Below are 26914 nucleotides of genomic sequence, written 5' to 3' on the forward strand. Positions count from 1 at the left end.
TAAAATGTGTTTGTTTGTATGTGGAGGACAAGCGAGGTGCCGTCCGAAACTTTATTGTTTTGTTTTTATTTTAGAACTGGGTACCCCACCGCCCCTGTGCAATTTATTATTTTGTATTTGTTTTGTTGTTTTATTATTATTATTAATGATTTATTATTTGTATATATGATGTCGAGCAGCTGTAGGTTTTGTTTGGCAGCGTGGATGGGAAGCCCCATTCACAATTTAAAAACCACATGTAGAAGGTGGCCATCTCCCGAATTAGATGATTAATGTGTTGCTAATCGGGAGATGGTCACCTACATAAAAGCTTGCAGCTCTTTGCACTCGGGGTGGGTGTTCAAGAGGAGGAACAGAGTGTATGAGAGGAGAAAGAAACGGAGATTAAAATAAACATAGGATCAGTGAAAGCAATCTGCCCAGTCTGACCTATGTTTTGTGTTTGAGATTTGTTTTATTTAAAACCTTTATGTTGCTCTGTGAGCAGTGTTGTTTTTTTGTTAAAATATTTAATTTTATTTTTGTTTAAATAAACGGCACCGCAGCGTCTTTGCATCGCAGTATTTGTTTGTTTTCCTTCCCGCTTCTGGCCTGACGTCACCACTCTGCCATCCCTGTCAGTCAGTATAAGACAGTCAGTGCCGCTTTATTGGGACGCCTTGGGAGAAGTAAAAATATCAAGAATAAGTAGCTGTCCCAATTAAACGAGAGGCATTTGAGATGACCTTAATCACACATTTTTGTTTCAAAATGAAAAGAAAAACAATGAAATCACATCACATTAGGATTAAATGTTAAATATGTTCATTTAAAATATGAGTTAATTTTTTTTTATTTATTCCTAAATAAAATTCACATCTTATCACAAGGTGCCGCACCTGCGATGTTGACACGCCAACTTTCTTTGCAACAGCAGCCTGAGAAACCACAGGAGACTTCAGCTCCTTCAAGAGTTCAACCTGGTTTACGCAAGTCACAGCGTAATCACGTACTCACTGCACTGTGCTATGCAACCTGTCTTGCTCTGAAAAGCGATCTCTGTTCATTTGAAAATACTGTATCCCAATTAAACAAAGTGACATACCAATTAAATGACACAAATAGCATTGGGAAGAACCGTCTCCCAGAGTTGTATCCCATTTAAGCAGAAATCCGGATTATCAGTATCCCGATAAGGCGGCGCCGACTGTATCATCTTTGTGTTTTTTTATCATTACTGTAGCTTTCAGTCTTGCAAGATGAAGGTTTGTTGTTTCTGTTTTAATACGTTTTTCACTACTGGAAATACCATTCAAATACAACACAATATTTATATATACAGTGGAGAGAGAGAGAGAGAGAGAGAGAGAGAGAGAGAGAGAGAGAGAGAGAGAGAGAGAGATTTAATTAAAAAAAGAAACAGTACCTTACTATCCATTTGTTCCACCGATACACAAAATAACTGATGGTTATGTTTTAATTAGCTGTGTGCGTTATTTGGTCAAGTTTAAAAGGAAATAAGGATAGCAGTGCCATAATTGAAATGTAATCCTAGAATACATTGCTTGTTGTTTTTATAGCCTTTTTTAATATGGTTTTATTCCTCTCAGACAATTTGCTTTTGCACTTGCTTCAAAATAGGGCATTTGATTAAGGGAAACATGCTTTTTATGTCCTGAATTATTCTTAATCGTAGCAAATGCAATTTTTCTGCAGGTATTAAAACATGTTTTTACTTTGCTCGGTGATTCATAATAAGCACAATGTTTTTGGAGGATCACAATAACTGTAGGGTACGTGGAGGATGATTGCATGTTGTAACACATCGTTTGAATAATAATGTCAATTTAAGTCTTATTGAAAACAATGCAAAACAACAATGTTGCTGAAAATAACAATAAATCCCCCTGTAATAAATTATAATATAATTTATATAGACAACAGTTTTTTATATACTCCGACTCTATTGGTCTACATCAGCAGCAGTTTTTACATCGACCACCACTTACATTTTTATAACAGAGAACAGAAAGACAAAGCATACAAGGGAATACAAAGCTTTCAGAGAAGGATCCATGCTTTAAAAAAGTGGTTGTAGTTGTCAGTGGGTTTACAAGAGCTACAGGCTTTTATGGCCAAGACTGGTCAAAGTGTGCATGTGACAACAATATCCCAAGCACTCCACAAATCTGGCCTGTATGGTATGATGGCAAGAAGGGAGCCATTACTCAAGAAAGCCCACGTTGAATCCCATTTGAAGTATGCAAAAGAAACACCCAGGAGATTCTGTAGCCATGTGGCAAAACGTTTTGTGGTCTGACGAAACTAAAATGTAACTTTTTGGCCTAAATGCAAAGCGTTATGTTTGGCGCAAACCCAACACAGTGCATCACCCAGAGAACACCATCCCTACTGTAAAGAATGGTGGTGGCAGCATCATGTTATGGGGATGTTTCTCATCAGCAGGGACTGGGGCACTTGTCAGGATAGAAGGGAAAATTAATGGAGCAAAGTACAGAGAAGTCCTTGAGGAAAACCTGCTGCCCTCTGCAAGAAAGCTGAAACTGGGACGGAAGTTCACCTTTCAGCATAACAACGACCCAAAGCACACAGCCAAAGCTACACTGGAGTGGCTAAGGAACAAAAAGGCAAATGTCGTTGAGTGGCCCAGTCAGAGCCCCGACCTAAATCCAATCGATAATTTGTGGCATGACTTGAAGATTGCTGTCCATCAATTCTCCCCAAGGAACTTGACAGAGCTTGAACAGTTTTGTAAAGAAGAAAGGTGAAATATTACCAAATCTAGGTGTGCAAATTTGGTAGAGACCTATCCCAACAGACTCACAGCTGTAATTGCTGCCAAAGGTGCTTCCACCAAGTATTGAGACTTATCCAATTATGATCTTTCAGTTTTGTATTTTTAATATATAATTTTTTTCTCAATAAAAACTTTTTTCCCCTTAAGTGTGGAGTATGGTATGGTTTCATTTAAATGTACGAAACGCACTGACACAACAAAATGTGAAAAAAGTTCAAGGGGGTGTAGACTTTCTATAGGCACTGTGTGTGTGTATATATATATATATATATATATATATATATATATATACACACACACACAGTACTGTGCAAAAGTTTTAGGCAGGTGTGAAAAAATGCTGTAAAGTAAGCATGCTTTCAAAAATAGACATGTTAATAGATTATTGTAGCAGGGCGGTAGAAAAGCCCTGCTGTTTAATCATATTGTTTGTTTATTTTTAGAACGGGGGCTCCCCCTCCGCCCCTGTGTTATTTTGTATTGTTTATTTATTTTTATTGTATTTAAATGTATGACGGCGAGCGCCGTGTGTTTTGGTATTGTTTTGTATTTTGACGGCGTAGCCATTTGTTATTATTTAGTAACGTGGATGGGAAGCCCCATCCACATGTTATTTTAAAAACTTGTGGAGAAGGTGGCCATCTCCCGAATTAATTAAGTGATTTAATTTGTTGCTAATCGAGAGATGGTCACCTGTTATAAAAAGCCTGCAGCTCTCCAACTCGGTGTGGGTGTTTGGAGCGAGAGGAGAGAACGAGAGGAGAGAAACAAAAAGAAAGAAAAAAGATAACGGATCAGTGAAGGCTGTTGCCCAGCCTGACCGTATTGATTTTGTGTTCGAGATTTGTTTCTGTTTAACCTTTTTATTTTGCTCTGCGAGCAAGTGTTTTTGTGTTTAAAATATGTATTTATTTTTGGATTATTTAATTAAAACGTGCAAGCCTTTTGAACTGCAGTACTTCCCTGGTGTCAGTGTTCTTGAGTTCCTGCTTCTGCCGTGACGTCACCACCCAGCCACCCTGTCACATGAACAAACGTACAAAACAATACCAAAACATACGGCGCTCGCCATCATACATTTAAATACAATAAAAATAAATAAACAATACAAAATAACACAGGGGCGGAGGGGGAGCCCCCGTTCTAAAAATAAACAAACAATATGATTAAACAGCAGGGCTTTTCTACCGCCCTGCTACAATTATATTTATCAATTAACTAAATGCAAAGTGAGTGAACAGAAGAAAAATCTAAATCAAATCCATATTTGGTGTGACCACCCTTTGCCTTCAAAACAGCATCAATTCTTCTAGGTACACTTGCACAAATTCAGGGGTTTTGTAGGCATATAGTCAGGTGTATGATTAAACAATTATACCAAACAGGTGCTAATGATCATCAATTCAATATGTAGGTTGAAACACAATCATTAACTGAAACAGAAACAGCTGTGTAGGAGGAATAAAACTGGGTGAGGAACAGCCAAACTCAACTAACAAGGTGAGGTTGCTGAAGACAGTTTACTGTCAAAAGTCATACACCATGGCAAGACTGAGCATAGCAACAAGACACAAGGTAGTTATACTGCATCAGCAAGGTCTCTCCCAGGCAGAAATTTCAAGGCAGACAGGGGTTTCCAGATGTGCTGTCCAAGCTCTTTTGAAGAAGCACAAAGAAACGGGCAACGTTGAGGACCGTAGACGCAGTGGTCGGCCAAGGAAACTTACTGCAGCAGATGAAAGACACATCATGCTTACTTCCCTTCGCAATCGGAAGATGTCCAGCAGTGCCATCAGCTCAGAAGTGGGACCCTGGTACACCCATCTACTGTCTGGAGAAGTCTGGTCAGAAGTGGACTTCATGGAAGACTTGCGGCCAAAAAGCCATACCTCCGACGTGGAAACAAGGCCAAGCGACTCAACTATGCACGAAAACACAGGAACTGGGGTGCAGAAAAATGGCAGCAGGTGCTCTGGACTGATGAGTCAAAATTTGAAATATTTGGCTGTAGCAGAAGGCAGTTTGTTCGCCGAAGGGCTGGAGAGCGGTACACGAATGAGTGTCTGCAGGCAACAGTGAAGCATGGTGGAGGTTCCTTGCAAGTTTGGGGCTGCATTTCTGCAAATGGAGTTGGGGATTTGGTCAGAATTAATGGTCTCCTCAATGCTGAGAAGTACAGGCAGATACTTATCCATCATGCAATACCATCAGGGAGGCATCTGATTGGCCCCAAATTTATTCTGCAGCATGACAACGACCCCAAACATACAGCGAAAGTCATTAAGAACTATCTTCAGTGTAAAGAAGAACAAGGAGTCCTGGAAGTGATGGTATGGCCCCTACAGAGCCCTGATCTCAACATCATCGAGTCTGTCTGGGATTACATGAAGAGAGAGAAGCAACTGAGGCTGCCTAAATCCACAGAAGAACTGTGGTTAGTTCTCCAAGATGTTTGGGCCAACCTACCTGTCGAGTTCCTTCAAAAACTGTGTGCAAGTGTACCTAGAAGAATTGATGCTGTTTTGAAGGCAAAGGGTGGTCACACCAAATTTTTCTTCTGTTCACTCACTTTGCATTTTGTTAATTGATAAATATAAAATATTAACATGTCTATTTTTGAAAGCATTCTTACTTTACAGCATTTTTTCACACCTGCCTAAAACGTTTGCACAGTACTGTATATATATTAAAAAATCAAAGTTTCACTTTATTAGCATGTTTCAAATTGCCCTGTTTATTTTAGCATGACCTGTCTCAGTAATGAAGGGCCGTTCTCTCATTCTCAATTACTGCTCACAGTCCTTTCTCTAAGAAATTATATTGTGGCTGCAAATACTCGACTAAACATGGCATAGAAAGAGCGAGAGAACTATATTTGATACATGATGACAGACGCTCATATAAAAAAAAAAATGTAAATGTTTGCCCGAAAAGATTAAATTACAGTAAAAAAAATTAGAGAGCTGATTAAAACAGTGGATGTCATTTGTAATAAATGTGTCAAAGCACTACTGCATCATTTATCATAGTACCGCTAAGGTTGATTAGCTGACACTTCATTAAAATTATACTGCACTAAACATTCTTACTCCTGCAGCAGTCACTACATTCAAGCCACCAACAACAGTAATCTAAATGAGATGTTAAGCTCCTTTTCCATCTGTTGCAATATCTTACAAAGTCCATGCATATTAAGATTATTTTAAGAGACGATGAGAACACCAATTTAAATTCACCATATGAATAATTCACAAGCTATTTAAAGTATTTTTTTCTAAGACAACATACTTCATTATCTACCTCTAATTCAGTCAATGCCTTGGGTTCACTGTCCTTCCATTTACACTTGTGTGCCTTGCAAAGGGGTCCAGGAAATCCAATGAGATTGTAACGGTTTACAGAATTGTAAATGAAATGTAATGTTAATAAATGTAGAGGGTTGTACACCAGCCACAAATCCAAAATGGAGGGACCTGCTACGAGAAAGACAACCAGGCTGGGGAGGAAATTAAAAAAATCTAACAGAATGCTTTGGAGGCTGTGTGGTCCAGTGGTTAAAGAAAAGGGCTTGTAACCAGGTGGTCCCCGGTTAAAATCCCACCTCAGCCACTGACTCATCGTGTGACCCTGAGCAAGTCACTTAACCTCCTTGTGCTCCGACTTTCGGGTGAGACGTAATTGTAAGTGACTCTGCAGCTGATGCATAGTTCACACACCCTAGTCTCTGTAAGTCGCCTTGGATAAAGGCATCTGCTAAATAAACAAATAAGAAAAAAAAAAAAAAAGGGTAACTGGTGAGATCGCTCTTAGAATACTGTGTTCAGTTCTGGTCTCCTCATTTGATCCTGTAAACAGAGACTAGACTATTGGGCTAAAAGGAGTTATGAAAATTGGGGGATCAGAATCTATTTAGCCAGAACAAAGAAGGTGTTCGGGGAGACTTGATTGAAGTTTTTAAAATCCTAAAAGGAGTCGATAGAAGTTAACCCCAGTTACTATTTAACACCAGAACGACCGCCTTTATACACATACAGACGTGCTCAAATTTGTTGGTACCCCTCCACAAAAAACGAAGAATGCACAATTTTCTCTGAAATAACTTGAAACTGACACCATTGTTTATTCCATATTTAATAGAAATCAGACTTTGCTTTTGATTTTTTATTCAACATAATATTGTAAATAATAAAACAAATGAAAATGGCATGGACAAAAATGATGGGACCGCTAACCTAATATTTTGTTGCACAACCTTTAGAGGCAATCACTGCAATCAAACGTTTTCTGTAGCTCTCAATGAGACTTCTGCACCTGTTAACAGGTAGTTTGGCCCACTCTTCCTGAGCAAACTGCTCCAGCTGTCTCAGGTTTGATGGCTGCCTTCTCCAGACTGCAAGTTTCAGCTCTTTCCATAGATGTTCGATAGGATTCAGATCAGGACTCATAGAAGGCCACTTCAGAATAGTCCAATGTTTTGTTCTGATCCATTCTTGGGTGCTTTTAGCAGTGTGTTTTAGGTCATTATCCTGTTGGAGGACCCATGACCTGCGACTGAGACAGAGCTTTCTGACACTGGGCAGTACGTTTCGCTCCAGAATGCCTTGATAGTCTTGAGATTTCATTGTGCCCTGCACAGATTCAAGGCACCCTGTACCAGGCGCAGCAAAGCAGCCCCTAAACATAACCGAGCCTCCTCCATGTTTCACAGTAGGTATTCTTGTCTTTGAAAGCTTCATTTTTTCGTCTGTGAACATAGAGCTGATGTGACTTGCCAAAAAGCTCCAGTTTTGACTCATCTGTCCAAAGGACATTCTCCCAGAAGGATTGTGGCTTGTCAATATGCATTTTAGCAAATTCCAGTCTGGCTTTTTTATGTTTTTCTGTCAAAAGTGGAGTCCTCCTGGGTCTTCTTCCATGGAGCCCACTTTCGCTCAAAAAGCGACGGATGGTGCGATCAGAAACTGACATACCTTCACCTTGGAGTTCAGCTTGTATCTCTTTGGCAGTTATCCTTGGTTCTTTTTCTATCATTTGCACTATCCTTCTGTTCAATCTGGGGTCGATTTTCCTCTTGCGGCCGCGCCCAGGGAGGTTGGCTACAGTTCCATGGACCTTAAACTTCTTAATGATATTTGCAACTGTTGTCACAGGAACATCAAGCTGCTTGGAGATTGTCTTGTAGCCTTTACCTTTACCATGCTTGTCTATTATTTTCTTTCTGATCTCCTCAGACAACTCTCTCCTTTGCTTTCTCTGGTCCATGTTCAGTGTGGTGCACACAATGATACCAAACAGCACAGTGACTACTTTTCTCCATTTAAATAGGCTGAATGACTGATTACAAGATTGGAGACATGTGTGATACTAATTAAAGAAACTAATTAGTTTGAAATATCACTATAATCCAGTTATTTATTATCTTTTCTAAGGGGTACCAACAAATGTGTCCAGGCCATTTTAGAATATCTTTGTAGAATAAGCAATAATTCATCTCTTTTCACAGCTTCTTTGCTTTATTCTATGACATACCAAAGGCATGCAAGTATACATGATAAAATAGCTTTCAATTTCATCACTTTTCAGGAGGAATGAAGCATTATTTCAGTGAGCTGTAAGGGTACCAACAAATTTGAGCACGTCTGTACCTAGAACAACCATGAGCGGTCGATTTGACCGGCGTATTAAAAAACAACATAAATATTATAAATGAAAGGACAAACAATTGAATATAAGTCGTAGTTTTATTCAGGAACATCATTGAGGCTGTGTGCTTGGATGTGGGTGTGTGTGTGTGTGTGTGTGTGTGTGTGTGTGAGCAAGCTACTACGTCACAGCCTGCTTGTTTGCTCGAGTGCTGATGTGTGTCATATTTCAATTGCCTGCTACTCAAATTAAGGCAGTGAGTTTTTTTAATTGTGTTTTGTGCTTAGAGACTAAGACATTTGCTTTCTGACTTTTCTGATTTCTTATTATTATTTTTGTACTTAATAAAATACTACTGATTAACCATTCCTTGTGTCTGCGCGTGAATGTGTGTTCATAGTAAATCCTTGATTTTTGTAACACGTCAATTAAATATTAATAAGAGAAATAATCAACCCAGATAAACATTAAATGATCAATTATTGAATTGTTCCTACAGTGCCTACATTTAGTATACATTTAACATTGATATACTAGTTTACAATGATATTCTGCTTTCTAAATAGTGCTTGTAAAAATGTAACAGAAACATTAAGGTATATAGCTAGGTAGGAAATGACAGGTCAACATGATTAAATTACTTAAGGTCCTTAACGGAATTAAATATTTAAGGGTAGGGGGGAGGAAATTAAAACAAATATTCTCAGGACGGCATTGTACTGTATTTTCAGTTTTACAGAACATGGTTTTATTGATTGTAAAATCAATGCTTGAGTAACCTCTGCATACATATGTATATGTACTACCCTTACATTTATTGACCATAGTTATATTTAAGTTGTTATATTAAATCCCAACCCACCTCCAACATCATAATAGTGTGGCGTGCACGGGGAAAGGCAACAGTAGGGCTGGCAGGTGACGTAATCACACACAAAAGGGATAAGCCCGATATACGCTCCTTGCAAAGGAGCCGGCTCTTTTGTACAGCGGCATCGGCGCTATGCTGCAGTGCGAGAGGTCCCGGGTTCGCACCCGCCCTCCGTCTGTGTGTGGATTGCCTCGCCCTGTGTGATGCACCTGCCTGCGGGAACCAAGATCGCTACAATATCATTGCCACAGTTCCATAATCATATAAGCTTTGGGCCCATTGTCAGTGGAACATATAGGATAATCATAATGTGTGTTACGATATAATGTATAATATTCAACCTGCCCCTCAGGGCCCTTTCCTGAATAAGGAATAAGGATTCTCAATGTGAATCCTTATGACTCAAAGTGGTTTTCCCAGAAGGCTTAAGAAAGCCTCTTTAGTGGTTAATATCGGATGTACAATGACAGTGAGCTCTATTTTTAATCTTAGTGACATCAGCCCTCTTTCAAGGCAAAACAGTGAACCTGCGGCAGCATCCAGGTGCTGCCTGTTCCTCTGATTTCTTGGATGCTGGTATTCAGGACTCGGATCACCCATCCAACAGTGAAGGACCATGACCTGGGATTAAGTGGCAACTTGAATTTCTGTGCTGCAGGTGTGTTTATACAACCTTCACCATTGAGGCAAGCCCAATTTTCTGGACAAGATCTGGAGACTCACTGCATAATATTCTAAATGTAACACACAATCAGTAGTGCAGAAAAGCAAATATAGCATTTTAAGATTCTGATCAACCATACAAGTCAAATCATGCTGAAAATCCTCACGAGAAGAATACAAACCAAACTAGGCATAGAACAAGCTGGATTCCATAAGGGAAGGGGAACAAGAGACCACATCTTCATTTTGAGAAAAATCATACAGAAATGTAAAGAATATAACCAACCACTCTACCTGGGCTTCATAGACTACGCAAAAGCCTTAAACTGCGTCAGCCATAACATTTTGTGGAAGACAATGCAGAGAATGGTCTTTCTGAAGAAAGTATCAACCTCATCAAGTCGCTGTATGACAATCAAGAATCCGCAGTCGTGACAGAAAGTCGATCAACGGAATGGTTCCCAGTAGGAAGAGGACAGGGATGTGTCATGTCGCCGATGCTGTTCAACATGTATGTGGAAGAAATCATCCGGAATGCACTACCAGGACAAGATGATGAGGAATAGACAAGGAGAGAAACAATAAGGATCGACGGGAGGATGCTTAACAACCTGAGATGACGGACGACACTACCCTCTTGGATGGAAGCAGAGAGATACTATTAAAGAATATAAAAGACGTGAAAATTGAGAGTGAGAAGAAAGGTATATTTCTGAACATCAAGAAAACCAAGATACTAGTGGAAGACAGAGAGTTCAACGGACAAGATTTTGTATTTGACGGAGATAGAATTAAAACGGGTCGGAAACTTTACTTGCCTCACATCCGGCACATACAACAAAGACGGAAGCTTGAAAGAGGTCAGGCGCAGACTAGCGATTGCAAACACCGCTGTTGCTAGAATGAAGCCAATCTCGTCTGATCGTCACATCGATAAACAAACAAAGCTGAAACTGTTGACAACTAACTTCTTCTCAATAGCAACCTACGGCTACAAAATGTAGGCACTAACCAACGGAGACAAAAATTGGATCCAGGCATTTGAGACGCAATGCTACAGGCACATCCTGAGAATACCGTGGACGATCAAGCAAACAAACCAGTTGTTCCTGGAGGAACTCCAGTTGGAAGGCTCCTGGGAGACAAAAGCTAAGACTTCGGACATCTGAAACGGCACAAAACCTTGGAATGAATGATCCTGGAATGTAACATAGAAGGAAAAAGAAAAAGGGGATGCCCAAGAACGTGACGGGAAGACAGAATCAGGAAGCTTCGGGGGGGGGGGGGGGGGGGGGGGGATGGGACTCAACGAGGCAAGCCATCGGGCAAGAAATAGAATGAAGACAGCTTGTGAGGGCGGCAACGTCCGACATCGGATATGCAGCTCATTGATTGAAAGTGTGTGAAATGATTTCTGTTGTACATTAAGATTCAACCTAAACATGACTTATTAACTTGTTCATTTAGGAACAATTATCCTCTATGATCTGACACAGCTAGATGTTTTGTTTTGTACCTTGATAAACATCCACATAATGCTTGCTGTGACGATGTTATAATACATTTAAAAAGCAATTGAGGCATTACAGTGTTTTTCAAAGACACCTGCTTGATTTTATATTTGTTACAGATGGAAAAGACAAACAATAAGGCACTGAAAAAGAAGAAAGATAAACAAGCTTGTTTAATTAATACCACCTTGTTTTAAAGTTAGAAATAAAGTATGTTATCTTCAAATGACAAGAAAACCCATTCTCATAATTGCTATCATAGCTCCATGTTTTCTAACTGATTTAATCTCCTGCATTATAATGAAATGATCAGAGGAACCAGGAGTTGTGCTCTATGGGTATGCCTAGAAAAGAAGAGACTTCAAACCAATATCAGCATAATTGTTATGCAGTGTACAGTTTAAATGCAATACAACTTTGAATTAACTGTCATATGGCTCATTCTAATCTCTTCAAAAAAACAAAAACAATTACGTGTTATCAAAAAACAACCCTGATATCATCTGAATGCAATTTTAGATCTGAATTAGCATGCACTTGTTTATTGAATTGAAAGTTATATTTTAAAAATACTGCCTGTTCCCATTTTCTTTTGAAGTAAAATACTACAGGTAGCATACAGAGGACCTTGTATTTTTTGATGTTGCCCAAAACATGGAGTTGACTTAAACAATTCTAAACCAGAGATACTTTATATATACCGCTAGTGGATATACTGTAAAGAAGAGTATACAGAGGAACACCCGAGTGTGGAGAGGCAAGAGGCACAGATTATATTTCTTACAATGACAGAATGTATTGTGTTGAACACAGCATAGCATGGATGCATTATGGCTAAAGCTCTACAAGATCACAACACTCTCGAAGGTTGGGGAAGCAGGTAAACAGAAATCAAATCACCAGGATAAATCGGGGCCAGACATTTTGAAACTAGGTTTTCAATAAAGCTTTAAAATCAATGTTGTGCTCAACAGGGAGCCAGTAATATGTTTACTTAAGTGCAGGTTATGTTCTGATGGAAATTAGATCAATGGCCAGAATTTCTCAGATGATAAACAGCAGACCTCAGAGTAAACATCAAATAAGAACTCTAAAAATGACTACATTCTTTCTTAAACTGAAGAGGGTTGAAGTTGGTGGCCCTAAAAGTGGACATTCTAACTAAACGACGAGATGTCGCTGCCAGAATTCAGCAGCAAAATACATTGCTGCATATCTGGGTCTTAAATTCAGTGAGACAAGCTGAATTAGAGATTAGTAGAGAAGGACAGAATTATGACAGAATTATCAAAACCTAATGTAATGTCGCTGAGCATGTTGCTCTGGAAACTTAATTACATGCTTGGTGGATTGCGTTTCAACGTGGATGTCACCCACAGCGATTCCATCTCCATACTATTATTTCAGGTGTGGCGATTATAGCATTGTCACACATATTTTATGAGTTAAATAAAATCTCATCAGTACATGTAGAATGAAATACGTAGAAGCCGGTTGTTATCTCTACCCCCACTGAGCTTACAGCAGTATGTCTTTGAAATACATATACATCAATAATTTACAAATTCCTTCATTGAATTTATAAGATAAAATTATGAAGTAATGAAAACTCCTTGACTTTTAATAGACAGTTATAGTCATTACATGTGACTTAGTACTGAACCTAGTCTAAAGAATTGCTGGACTAACTTTAAACCTGTGTTACACACCTCTAGAGGGCAGACGGCTGTTGCATTGTGTTCATTGTAATTGAGATCAGCGGCAGACTATCTGGAGAGGTTTATTTCATTGCAGACTGTTGTTAGCCCTGTCCTCCGTACTCACTATGCGATGATCTCCAGTTAGTACGCTGCTGTGAGCAGGGCCGGATTAACCCATCACTGGGCCCTAGGCAAGCATACACTTGTGGGCCCCCTAACCCTGAACAAAAAGCCATACACACATATACATACAAACATACATACACACACACACACCCACACCCACACCTCTATACACTATAGCCTTTATAACTAGCGCTCCTCCTAGGGTTGACACCTTTTCCACAGACCAAACCCGGACATATTTCTCAGTCAGCCTTCCTATCAAAACTGCAGAACACTGTAATACAGTTTAACACAATTAAGCGGGTTGGTGATTCACAGTCCTTACATAAAATATGCCTTTACCGTTAACAGAATACATTATGCTACATTAATTATTTTACTGAACTTCAATATGAAATCACGGAAACATCATCATTTATAACATATTTAAATGCACAACAATTGCAAACTGTATTAATCTACCTGTAATTTTAGGCTACTTGAAAACTGAACAGAAATCGTTATATATATTATTATTATATATATTACATTTTGCTGTGGAATATACCGTTGTTGTATTAGCTGACATTTTTGTTTTGACCGCCAGTACCTGTTGGGGTCACGTGACTGCAACTCCCTCACTTGGGTTGTTTACATTACGTGGATATGTTCGTTGTCTTTAGCATTATTCAAATACTGGGGACAAAAAGTAGAATGTACAGCTCAGTACTAAACAGTATATTTATAATAAGATCGTGGCAATCGTTAAGCAACTTATGTATGTCAATGGAAATATTATAGGAAGGTTGGTGTTTCTTATGCGTTTCAATTAAAAACCGGACACTAGGGCATCCGGGCTTGTTAATTCCTGCCACCCGGACACAGATGCTAATTCCCGGACTGTCTATGTCAAACCTGGACCGGGACAAGTGGCAACCCTAGCTCCACCCTTTTACAACAGTTATAATTGTCAGTGTTATTATGAATGAATCGGACAAAAAATTAACCTGTAGGGGATGTGCTAAATACATTTGAGAATAAAAACGGAAAAAAAAACGGAAGTTACGTTAAATCATGTATCACAGCTCGCTAATGACGTTTCCTGATTTAGTGAATAAAAAGGCAACCGTTCAAACAAACAAGGAACACCATATGAAATTGAAAAAGGTAATATATAGAAATGTGCTCAAACTTGTTCACTAACGGTAGCTCCATAATAGTCCACGAAAATAAATAGCAAAAAACAAACATACCTGTATATTGTTGTGTAGTCAAATACGTTACAGTTTACTGCATGCAAAATCGTCAATAATGTGTTTTTTTTTTTGAACCAGTGGGTTTTGACTCGCTTCATTAAATAAAATGACCTTTTCTCCAGAAGAGCAGAGAAATCGGCAAAGTTTTGGCATACTAGTTCAGGTGTTACATATGGTTGGTTTCTGTACATTATAGAATTCTGTACCTTTGTTTCCACGCCGAATTTGTCAAAGATCGCTGGATGTGAACGCTTGATGTTTCTGAACAGTACTTGCATGTAAAAAATAAATATGTGTTTTAAAATAATAATTATGTTTTATAAGGTTACTTTAAATCAAGGGTATCTAGACAACCAGTGGTGTTATGTTATGTTTTATTTTGCCACGCAATTCGTTTTGTCTTGTTTACAATATTTGTTGCAATCTGCAGCAGAACCAAATGGTAGTGCTTGAGAACACAGCGCTCAGAAATATCGTGCGTCCATACAGAATTCTATAGAGTACAGAAATCTATCAGAACAATCTGATTTTGAGATACATGCCTCGGTTCAAAGGTCAGTGAGTTTTATACCAGTTTAGGCGCAAATCTGTATATGTAAGTAAAAAATACATAACCGTTTTGGCCCCCCCCTTGAGTTCGGACCTTGGGCTGGTGAAAACTTAGTTTGCCTATGCGTTGCCCTGGCTGTGAGTACATTGCAGTTGGAACAAAGGGAGCATCCAAGCCTCATCGGAGTGGTTGCACAGCATGTCTGTTAATAAGGATAAAAGCTGGTTGGATTTGAGTTTGAAGTTGTAAGACAAGTAACAGATGGGGAACTATGTTTTGAAACAAAAAGATACTAAGATACTAAGATTACTTTTAGATGGGGATTTGTTATTGCCTAGAGTGTTAACCAAGCGTAAAAACAGATACAGATATTTCAAATTAATGATCAACAAAAAAAATTCTCCTGCTGAAATCATTAACTCTTTCCAAAGATTTCATTTGAATGCTGGTTAATAGTTTATGCATTTTCTAAATGCTTAATAGTACAGTAGTTAACTAAATGGACAAGATTTTACGTTTATAGGCGACAGTCTTCCAGTTTGATTTTCAATTGCTTTGCTTGTGAGCTAATTTTGCACTGCTTAGCTTTTTTAGCGATTTACTATTTTCAAAAATCTTTTTTAACTTGGAGGAATCACTCGCTCCGCTGCTCCAAAGCATCAGATTATATCAGTGCTGAGGTCCAATTTTCAATCCATACTCTATCTCTATTTATATAACATCTACATGAGTATCTGAATATACACAATAATAATAATAATACTGGGATTAACTCATTTTAGTCACAATTTGCCAAAACAAATAGATTTGTGTCAATTTTATCATTCACAAAAAAAAAATAGTTACCGTATTACTTCGAATTAATGCCACCCTCGAATTAACGCCTCACTCAGATATCATATTTTTAATAGACGTCGCCCTCGAATAAACGCCGCTCTCAATAAAGAAACATAAAGGTATTATTTTTCTACCCCTGCTCAAAAAATAAAGAAACAAACATGCAACTTTGCCTATGTACATGACACCCCTGAAGAGACTGCAACCTCAATCCAGCATGTAATACAAACTAATGTACACCCACCTTAGTAAGCAAATGTTATTTTATAGTACAATCCCAACAGACAACCCAAGATGAACTACTTACAGCACAGCAGTCCTTCACGTCCCTTTTTTTCCCAGCAGAGTTCAGTGCCACCACAGCAGGGGATAAAACAAGGGCTGTCTGTTTACCTCGTCGTCAGCTTGGATGGTGAAAACTTAAACTTAGAGAAACTTAGAGCTTTGCTGGTCGCTCTTAAGTGCTTACTATCTATGAGAAGATTTTGTTTCGGTTTCTCTTACAGAGAAATTACAAACAAGCAGGTAAATTACAGTAAGAAAAAAACAAAAAAAAACAGTAGGATATACTTTAGTTTTAACAGAAATCAAACCGATATTCAGAGGTAATATTTTTCGTTAAGAAAAACAACTACATCACACTCAACTACCGTTCTCTCTCCTCTTCTTGTCCCGCCCCATAGCAACCAATACACACTCCTGATTCGCTGGTACAGTACTCCCCTGACCTCCCAACTCCCACCTAATAGGCTCTCGTTAACCGTCAGTAAATGTACTGTATTCAAGCCCCAAAAACACAGAAGAGTATAGTGCTGCAGATCGGAGCCTCTAATGGCGTCGTTTCTAAAATGCCTTAAATCATTTAATAAAATACTGCAGCATTTGTAAAGCATAGTATTATTAATAAAGGCCGCCCTCGTTTAAGGGCCGCAGTCATTTTGATCAATTTAAAATAAATGCCATGGCGCCAAATTGAAGTAATACGGTATTTACCTAATGCTTAAGCTTCCTACATACAACTCAACAAATGAATAACTCATGTTCTCTTTTTATTTCCATTAGTATTCCTGTACTGTTAAAGGTTGCTGTCTTGAATTATCTTTCAATAATGCAGCTGAATGTCGGCTCTTGTTATAAATTCTATTAGCCACTTGCATGCTGTGTCTCTGCTGAGCATGCCTGCCATCATTACCCTGCACATGTCCTCCCTTTAGCCTCAGCTGGCTGTAGTGCTTCAGTCTTTCTCTATGGATATTTTAGACATGCAGACAAGAACAGTTACAAACCATTCAGGGTGCTTTATTAAATCAGGTACGTAACACACAGTAGCCGATTGTGTTGTATAAGGTTAGGTTATTGGCTTTTGTAGGGTGTCTGGTTTCAGTCTTTTTGGATCACATTTTGCAAACCTAACTGTATGACTATTTTGACTGATGCCTGCTGATATATTTTCACTCAATGCAATCATGTCATCAGTGTGATGTCAACAAATATGCTATATCTGTGCAAGCCAGAACACAAAGAGACATCAGTAGATGCAGGGCAATTTAATCAGAATACCAAGGTGGATTCTGCCTCTTATTTTCTCATGGTAAGAGTATTTGAAACAAACAGCAGGAAAATTAGATTTTTGCAAAACTGGATTTTACAGTAAACTACCAACTCCCCCCCCCCCCAAAAAAAGTGGGTGAAATGCCCATAACATCTTTTTAAATTGACAGTTACAATGAAAATACATGTCATAACGCATTGCAAAATTACATTTTCCTTTCAGATAACAGCAACTGTGAATAAACTTTTTAAGCAAAGTTCAAAATATTATATTTATTATATTTCATAAGAGTGCATTTATTGATTTTTCAAATCTATGTTGATACACAAGGTAATGCCAGCCATTGCTGAGCTTAAAATGGTAACAAGGGAATCTGTATCAAGATGTCTGGCATTTTCACTGCCTTTTTCCAGGGAACCAATACAATGCAAAACTATTTTTCCCATACTGAAATTTGTATTAGAAAAGGCCCTGCATTAGTATAGATTTGCAACCGGAAAGCAAATTTGTGACTACTTGGTTATACTATACCACAACACTTCTATCCGAATTGAGAAATTGCAAGGAAGTCAATCCAACTGAGCTTGATAGGGAAAAGAAGGTAACTCTGAATGTTTGCATAGCCAATATTGAGACAAAGACTGCGCTATAGCATATTGTAGTCAAGATACACATGTGCTTGCATGGCAGGTGTGAGCCGGCAATATTGCCAACAAAAGTTTCCAAGTGTGCAATACAACCAAGGCACTCGCATACAAAAGGGCCCTCATAATCGTGTATTGTAAACATTTGTGAAAATGTGTAAAAAAATTAATTAAATTACATAAAAAGTTTATCAGATTATAGATAAATGCAATTAAATAATGTGCATACATCTTTTAAGATAGACAGATAACAAGTTTGAAAAACTCCTCCCAGTTACAGACACATGAACTAGCAACCATGCACATAACAAGCGACATAAATGTTTTTTTTTCCCCCCAAAGGATAAACAAATACCTGCTCGATATGGACGTTCTTGAGACAAAGAAGTGTTCTCCAACCAGGTAGGCAGCTGCTGTTCCTCCTCCAAAGTAGTTCTTCCTCATGATACTAGAACTATCATTGCGTACCAGCAATGCTCCTAAACCTGTAGGGAAGCCAAAGATTTTGTAAAAGGAAATGGGGACAAAGTCCGCAGGGTAGGCTTGGAGATCCAGCAGGGAGCATCCCACAAAGCAGGCAGCATCCAGAAGCACGAACCACCTGCCTGTAGTTCCATGTGAGGGGTACAGCTTCCGGGTTTGGATTTGGTGTATCCACCTCAGTGGGTATTTCGTTCCTGAGAAGTTGCTCTGTGCAGGATAGGAGAACAGATGAGGCGTCTCTTCAAATGATGGTCCACTATTGCTTTCGGTACTTTGTGTTGAGGCAGACAACTCATCTGGTTTAACTGCAATGTTTGTTACTCCAAGCTGAGATGTAACCCCTCTGATGCCCACAATAGAGGTATGGTTGTCTGTCAGGTAACAAAACCGGCTCCCAGGCTCTTCCAGGGTTGCAGGCCTCCAAGGAAAGCTTTCAGCTACCATTTTGACAGCTGCAGTGCATCCGGAGGTGAAAATGACTGTGTATTCTTCGGGGCTAACATTAAAGTGCTGTAATATCCTGCCAAAAAAAAAAAACATGTTCTTACTATTTCCACCTTTCTCATGTATCAGTCATAATGCCACTCTTTTTCACCTGAAGAACAATAACACCCTGAAACAACTCATTTTAACTTACAGCAAGCTTAAAATAAGTTCAGTAAATACAATAGGTTAGCACATTGAATCACAAATATTTACAAGACTGTCCTGCGTCAGCCGCATAAGAACAATGTATTATTCAACATCCAGGCAACACAACCAACACTGTATAATTTGTTTTAAAGATTAACTTTACATATAGATAACTTGTAATGGACTAGTGGTTTAGGAACAGGTTGCAGATTATAATTGATTTTTTTAATCTAACCTTATTCCTGTCACTCATTTTTGTGTTGGTTTCTTAAGTACCTGGCTTTCCCTCCATTTTGTATTACAGAACATGTTTTAAGGACTTGTCATTTGTTGATTCGGTGACATTCCTTTGTCATGCAAGGAGTTAAAATTAGTTTTACATTAGGTTATAAAGAGTAAGTAGTGGGGTTCCGAAAAATATAGCATAACACGTCCCCACTAGTTGCCGCAACTGTTTAAATAACGTACCTGTCCTCTAGGGCCCTGTCCACACTACATAACCAATCTCGAGAACTGTACTCAAAAACGTTTTAATTAATCCAGCTCAAAGCGTCCACACTAAAGTACCGTTTCATGTTTAGGTCGGGCTTAATGCGTACAAACACTATTAAAATAGTCCGGCTACAGCTCCTAGCAACGCAATGGACTGTGGGACTTAATATGACATTATCCCACCATGCACTGTATTTTATGTTTACAACCCAGAAAATATGGAGCCTATGCCCACGGAAGACATAGCGCTTCTTAGCATGAATGTTATGGATTTGTTTCTGTAAAACACTAGGTACATTTTATCATAATGTATGCGTTTCGTTTTGAACTCTGAAGTTCTCTTTCACCGATTTCATTGCTCCATATATCAATGTTACTTGATTTCGGCACCTGATCACGTCACGCATGATCTAGCATTTTATAAGAAGCCTCAGAAATTGTATACAGTACAGCAGTATTGATAGTCATTCTCAACTCCTTCAGGGATATTGGAGGATACACAAAAAATGTAAATCGGTATTACAGCGTCCACACTTCTGACAAGCCGCACTAGCTGATGTGATCTAATTTAGAACAGGACTCGAGACTACCCCCTGAGGTGGTCTTCAGTCCGGTTCTCTAGTGCGGTATTAAACGCTGTGTAGCGTCGATGCTAATCGTATTTAGCACTTTCAAGCCGGTTTAAAGGCAACTAATACAGTTTCAGTAGTTCGGGACAAACACCAATCACAAAATGTTTTAGTACAAATATTTATTGTAGAGAATGCGGAGTATGCGATTTTACAGAAAAGTATGCTGTATATACACATTCATTTGGCATCAAACCTAACTTGGTTTGAGGGTTCGCTGCCTGGCCGACTGGACGAGGCTGAGACCCCCATTGATAAAACATAAAAATTAAGAAAGGTGGAGATGGGGAGGTGGTGGGTTACGATAAAATCAAAACGCAACTGAGAGATAAGTGAAGAGGGTATTTATAGTGCTAACAATTTAATTAGCTAATGTGTAAATTGAATGATTCAATTTGGTGACGCGGAGATTGGTGTGTGACCCTCCTCCCGAACTTTAATTATAAATTTCATTTAAAGGCATAATGTGGACAGGGCCTAAATCAATACAGGAAGAGTGATTTAAAAAAAAAAAAAAAAAAACATAACAACAAGCTCTCTGGCTTTTCTGTTCCGTACCACATCATGCATCGTTATTGCTGTGTTACCTGTTTGACAATGTGGGCAGTAATCCTTACACTATCAGTGCACTAGAGCAGATATTTTGGAAAAAAGCTTCGAAACAGACTCTAAGTACAGATGCAATTCTTGCTTGAATGGAGCAGTTCAGCTATCATTTTTTTTGTTAGACTTCACACACCATAAATCACAGAATTATTTGTATTTCGTTTGTATTCTAATAAAGTCTAAACATTTATTCATTTTAGTGCCAAGCACATTAAATCAATAATGTTACAAGAGCTACAGATATATTAAGTGACTCCATCAATAAAACAGATTTATCAAATACAAAGCTGCACCTAATCATACACAGGTCATACAAGGATTTCCCATTTTTTCAGATTCTCTTTGAAGCAATTAATTTATTCAGGGAGTATCGTAAGCAGAAGCAATCTTTACAAAGGGCAGCACTACAGTAACAAGACGTGGATGACTGATCTCAAAGTACACAATGTGGCTATGCAATCATCACTGCACAAAAATCAGGGAAACATGGAGAGAACCACACTTATCTGATTGTAGAGAATTAAATCATGATATTTAAACCCGGTAAGATAGGAACATTAATGCATGTACTCATTAATGTGACATGTGTTGGATATTATGTCTTAAATAAAGCACATTTAAATGAAGGGTGATAGTGTCCCAGGATACAACAGAGGAGTTCTACAGGTGCTGTTTGAAGAGGTGAGTCTTAAGGAGGTGCCGGAATGTGGTCAGGGACTGGGCAGTCCTGACATCTGTAGGAAGGTCGTTCCACCACTGCGGAGCAAGGGTGGAGAAGGAGCGGGCTCGGGAGGCAGGGGAGCGTAGCGGAGTTAGAGCCAGTCTTCTAGTGCAGGCGGAGCGGAGAGGTCGAGTGGGGGTGTAGGGAGAGATGAGGGTCTGGAGGTAGCTGGGTGCAGTCTGGTCAAGGCATCTGTAGGCTAGTACAAGAGTCTTGAACTGGATGCGAGCGGTGATCGGGAGCCAGTGGAGCGAGCGGAGTAGTGGAGTAGCGTGGGCGAAGCGAGGAGTTCTGGATGAGCTGGAGCGGACGGGTGGCGGACGCAGGGAGGCCAGCCAGGAGGGAGTTGCAGAGTTGCAGTAGTCTAGGCGGGAGAGTAAACTATGGTACATGTATAGTATTACCATGGGGAAAAGCATTGAAATACTGCAAAAAAGACTGTAGTTTCATAAAATACATTAAATCTACAGAATCAAGCATCTGTAACTGTAGCTTGCACACTTGTTTCCACACTAGGAATACGACGCTACAATATTATACTTGGCTGTGACAGTACACTAGTAATTGCACAATTATATAGGGCTACTCATTTTCCGTGATCGCGGAATCGTGGACGGGAATCACAGAATTAAGCATTGGGAACAAAATTAGGCATTTTTTCAGAATGGAATGTTGCAGTGTTGGGTTTTCACCTTGCAATTTCAGTCGTCACCATTGTGTTTTTTTTTTTTTTTTCTGCACTACAGCCAGCCATCATGTGACTTCACTCTGCTGAAACTTAACATGGCACCTGCACCAACGAAGAAAAAAAAAAGCAATGTTTCAGCAAAAGACAGAGCTAAAACATTTTCAGATTATCTACATGAGGATGGTGGGATACTATTCTGCAGGTTTTGCAGTTATTCAATTGATCACGTATGAGTCAATACCATTAAAGATCATATTGCCAGTAAGAAACGCGTAGAGAACAAGAAAGCAAAAAAGACAAAAAATGGCAAAGCCTTGCATTCTTCTATGCTGAAAAACTTAGATCCAAGGTACTGCTCTCAAGGCGGGGCTTTCCCGAAGTAAGTAAGCTAAATTAGTTGTGTATTTCATTGTTGTTTAGTTTATTTCTTTCCACTCTACCTGAATTTAATAAAGCTACAATTAGCAATGTTAAACCATGACTGTTTCTTAATTAAATTATATTAATCTGACGATGAAGAAACAAGCTCAATGCTATTTTTATAGCTATACATTCCTTAAAGGAAATTGATCGCTTTACTGTGTAAAGGATGTAGTCACTACACTACACACCACTTGTTTCATAAGACATTCTGTCTGGAGACACACCTCTTGTTAAATTATCAACATTACTTGTCAACATTACATTTATGTTTAAATGTCATGTTTAATTATCAATAAATTGATTAAAAAAAAAGTAGAACAAAAGGAATTGGTCATTTTTGAGAAACGGAATTTGCTATTCCCCAGAACGGAAAATCAGTTATGGTTGACACTTATTCTACCAATGTTAACAAATTTAATCTGTCACGTTATTTTCAAGAAAATTAAAACAACAAAAGTGCTATATGTCTAGATTGTGCAACAAAACCATGACATAATTATATTAAATGTATACTATCATATGCTTGCTGTCACTGTCAATCACTCATTCTGGAGAGAGGGAACTTAGTTTTAAATTTAAGGTAAAACATCACAAGGGCATATACTTAGTAACTACAAATGCTATTGTAATGCCTTTTTCTTCAAAACTGACACAATTCGTATTTTGGAATAATCTGACAAGACATGCAATAACCGTGATTCCACTTTCCAGGGATACCCGCTAAAACCTCACAAACTTCTAACTTACAAATCTGAGTTAAATAATGCTGTCTATTCAATTGATCTAAACAGTGGCGGGTCTAAGTACTGCCACCTTTTCAATATTAAAAATAGGACTCACACACACAGTTGAGAGATTTTCACAAGGTCCCCTGCTTGTAAAGATTTTACATTTAGATCAATTGAATATACTGTACCCCAATAACACTTCAGCATTTTAAATCTGTAAAAATACAGATTTTGCAAAAAGCCTGGGGCATCAAAAAAGTAACTTGTGCCTGGACAATCATTCCTGCTATATTGGTTTCTTTACCACACCAAACATGTCCCTGTTATCACTACATCACTAATTTAATTTTTTAAACCTTTTTATGATGTTTGAAATCATTCTGAGTGGGTCTTATTGCATTTACTCAAATACTGTTTTTTGTGTTTATGAGTAGGATTGGCTCTTCAGTTCTAGTTGCCTATACAGTATAAATGTGTAATGTAGGCTAGGTTATCAAACGTGTCTTTATATTCGTAAGCACCAGCACCATCTGATTCACAGCAATGTATTGCCCGAAAAGCAACAAGGAGAATTGACCTAAAGTAGCATTTCACTGGATGGAGCTGGCTCTTAGTTGTAGCCTACATTATTTGTAAATCTATGGAGCTGAAGAACAGCTGAAGAACAGCTGTTGAATGTAGGTGACATCATCGTATTACAGGAAAAAGCAATTGTAAAAACTATAACAAAATAAAGCTACCAAATCTTTAAACCATTTTCTCTTGGAATATACATCCACATCCATCAAACTGTGCAAGTATGCAACATGCCTACCCCTACTCTTATATGGATCAAATACATGTTACGTTGTTAAGCTGTCACTTCATGTTACAGATTTGTGTTCTCCGTAGTCATAATCTCAGGTGAATTCACAAAGTGAGTGTGTCATACAAAGGTCCTCCAAGATTAACGTCTTAAAAGGTCCTCCAAGATTAACGTCTTAAAGAGCAAGCTCTGTAGTCAGGAGAGAAGTACGTCTCTTATGGTGATGTCAGTATTATTTACTCATCAGCCTCTAGGAGGAGATTGACCACATTCGCCCCTCACTTAATGAAATCTTGTCCTCGAGCATAAACACAAGTACGCATCCACCTAGGCTCAGGGAGGGAGTTTCAATGCTGGGCTCGTAACCACAACCACTAGCTGTCCACAAGGAACAACTTTACAATCATGCCTTGCAAGCCAGCATACATGCTATAGCTACAATAATGCAAAGAACACAGATATTTCATTATCAATTTCAACAACATGGGTAAGGATTCTTCCCCTTAGGGGACCACTGTCATGAATTGGTATCTCAGCCCATTGAATTGAATGGAAAGACAAGCACTGGACGTGAACCGCAAACCGTAGGGTTCAAAGACGAACGTCTTAACATTCAACACTGATCTGGAGAAATCTCATTTTTTTAAAACCACAGCTATCTCAATATTAGGCAGACTTCAGAAGACACTGGCATAGTCACTTAAAACACCCTTCCTCTGAAGTGATTTCCCGAAAAACAGATTAAACGGCATTGACTTAAAAGAAGTACATTGTTCAATCTTCTACTCTTCAGCTGCACAGACTTGTAATTTCAAACAACTTTTTATTTTTTGAATTTCTTTTAAAATCCAGCTTCTGCGACTTAGATAATAAACAGTGACTTAATGGTAATCTTGATTGCAGAGATGCACTGTTGCAGAGTTGCAGAAGTGATGTCTTCTGTAATTCGAGTTTTCAATTAATTTCTTAGAAGGAAATTAATGTAAAAAGCTTTAAACAGGGATCTGAAATACTTTAGGCAGTTAATTAGTGAAAGGCTATATACAGTAAAGTACAGGAAAGTGTCAACAAGGCCTGACCATTAATTCACTGAATTTGAGAATCATTGAATTGCAAAGGAGCTCCACACCTTATTCTCTGTTGTCATCTAATAAGTAAGCAGTGAAAGAAGTGATTATAATTCAAGCTTTAAAATCAATTTTCCTATCTCTTACCAACATTATCACTACCCACCTGTGTTAAACAGCTTTTGGTTCTCTGCCTGATTCTTATAGTCTGGATATGGCAGTACTATGATATGGATATAAGGCTTTGTTAGTCATCAAAGTAAATGTGAAGAGTTTGCAAAATAGCAGCATCAAACCAGTGTTATAGACACTGAACAGTAGAAAGCCAAAGTTACAAACATATAGGGAACACATATGTGCTGCAATAATGTCTGCATCTTTAAAATGAGGAATAAAAAGAAGAAAACCAAAAAATATGCCAACGGAGCAGCTGTCTTTAACTTGTCAGCATCTGATCTTCATGTATTTTACACTAGGCAAGAGCCCTCTTTCTATTTTCAGGGAGATGTGTCTAGTTGACTGGTCGGTTCAGAGTGGTTGAGGTTCTGCTGTCGATGTAAAGCATTTCTGTGTTAAAAACTGAGTTTTGTGTTTGAAAAATTGTAAAATTATCAAGTCCTGCATTGGGATGTATCCAGGACACTGGAGTGTCATGAAATCTTAAATGTTAAAGGGATACTTTAGATTATCTACATCAGCCTGTTTAATATCATCACTTTTTCCATGCTTTTCCTGTGGTTATACTATGCATTTACTACAGTTTGCTATGTTTTGGCATGCTTTTTAATATGCTTTACCATACTGCTGTGGGCTTTACAATGCTTACCTATGCTTTACCATGCTTTCACTTTGCTTTATTACACTTTGCTATGCTTTTACTGTAGTAAACTTTTATTAGGTTAAGCTCCCCTTATAGGGGTGCTTCATAAAACAAAACCATGTAAGTGTAGTGTGGCACAGTGGTAAAAAGAGTGACACTTATAATAGAATGAACCCTGACAGTCTGAATTGACATATAATACACTGTGTCCAAACAAAAATGCATGCTGACAGCAGAGACTGGATTTCAAACACAGGAAATTGAAATATTACTGATAAGGTGGCCTGCACGTAATGGGGTGTTGTAAAGAGTGGCATTTCTAAATAACACCATCCCTTAAATCCCTAAAAAGCGTCCTCTCTGTCATTTTGAATATTCAGACAGAAGTGCACTGCAGACACTCATATATGCGGCTAGATGTTTTAAATTTATATTATCTCAGTGGCGGTATATTTAGATCTGACGCAGTCCCTTTCACTTTGACATAAAGATCCCTCTCTATTGAGTCTCTTTGGTGGTTATGAGGTATTCGGTGATATTTTTAGTTTTTAAGAGCAAATCCCCAAATTCATGTTGTTTTCCATTATTAATTCATATTCTCTAAAAATAAAAAAGCAATGTTCTGAAATCTCAATGCCAACTCTCGTTTCAAAGGGGCAGCATATGCACGACCGAGCCTTGTCTAAATAA

The 26914-nt window shown here is 38.5% G+C and overlaps 1 protein-coding gene across 1 annotated transcript in view; it reads right to left on the minus strand.

The window, feature by feature from the left end:
* The window catches only part of mocos (molybdenum cofactor sulfurase), a 155824-nt gene that overhangs the window by 89584 nt on the left and 39326 nt on the right, over window positions 1–26914 (minus strand). The window contains exon 4 of the mRNA XM_033999581.3: window positions 18485–19132. Coding sequence (XP_033855472.3) covers window positions 18485–19132 — 648 coding nt within the window. The remainder of the gene's footprint in view (window positions 1–18484; window positions 19133–26914) is intronic.

This window comes from Acipenser ruthenus, chromosome 4 (genome assembly GCF_902713425.1).
Source record: "Acipenser ruthenus chromosome 4, fAciRut3.2 maternal haplotype, whole genome shotgun sequence".
Taxonomy (NCBI): Eukaryota; Metazoa; Chordata; class Actinopteri; order Acipenseriformes; family Acipenseridae; genus Acipenser; species Acipenser ruthenus.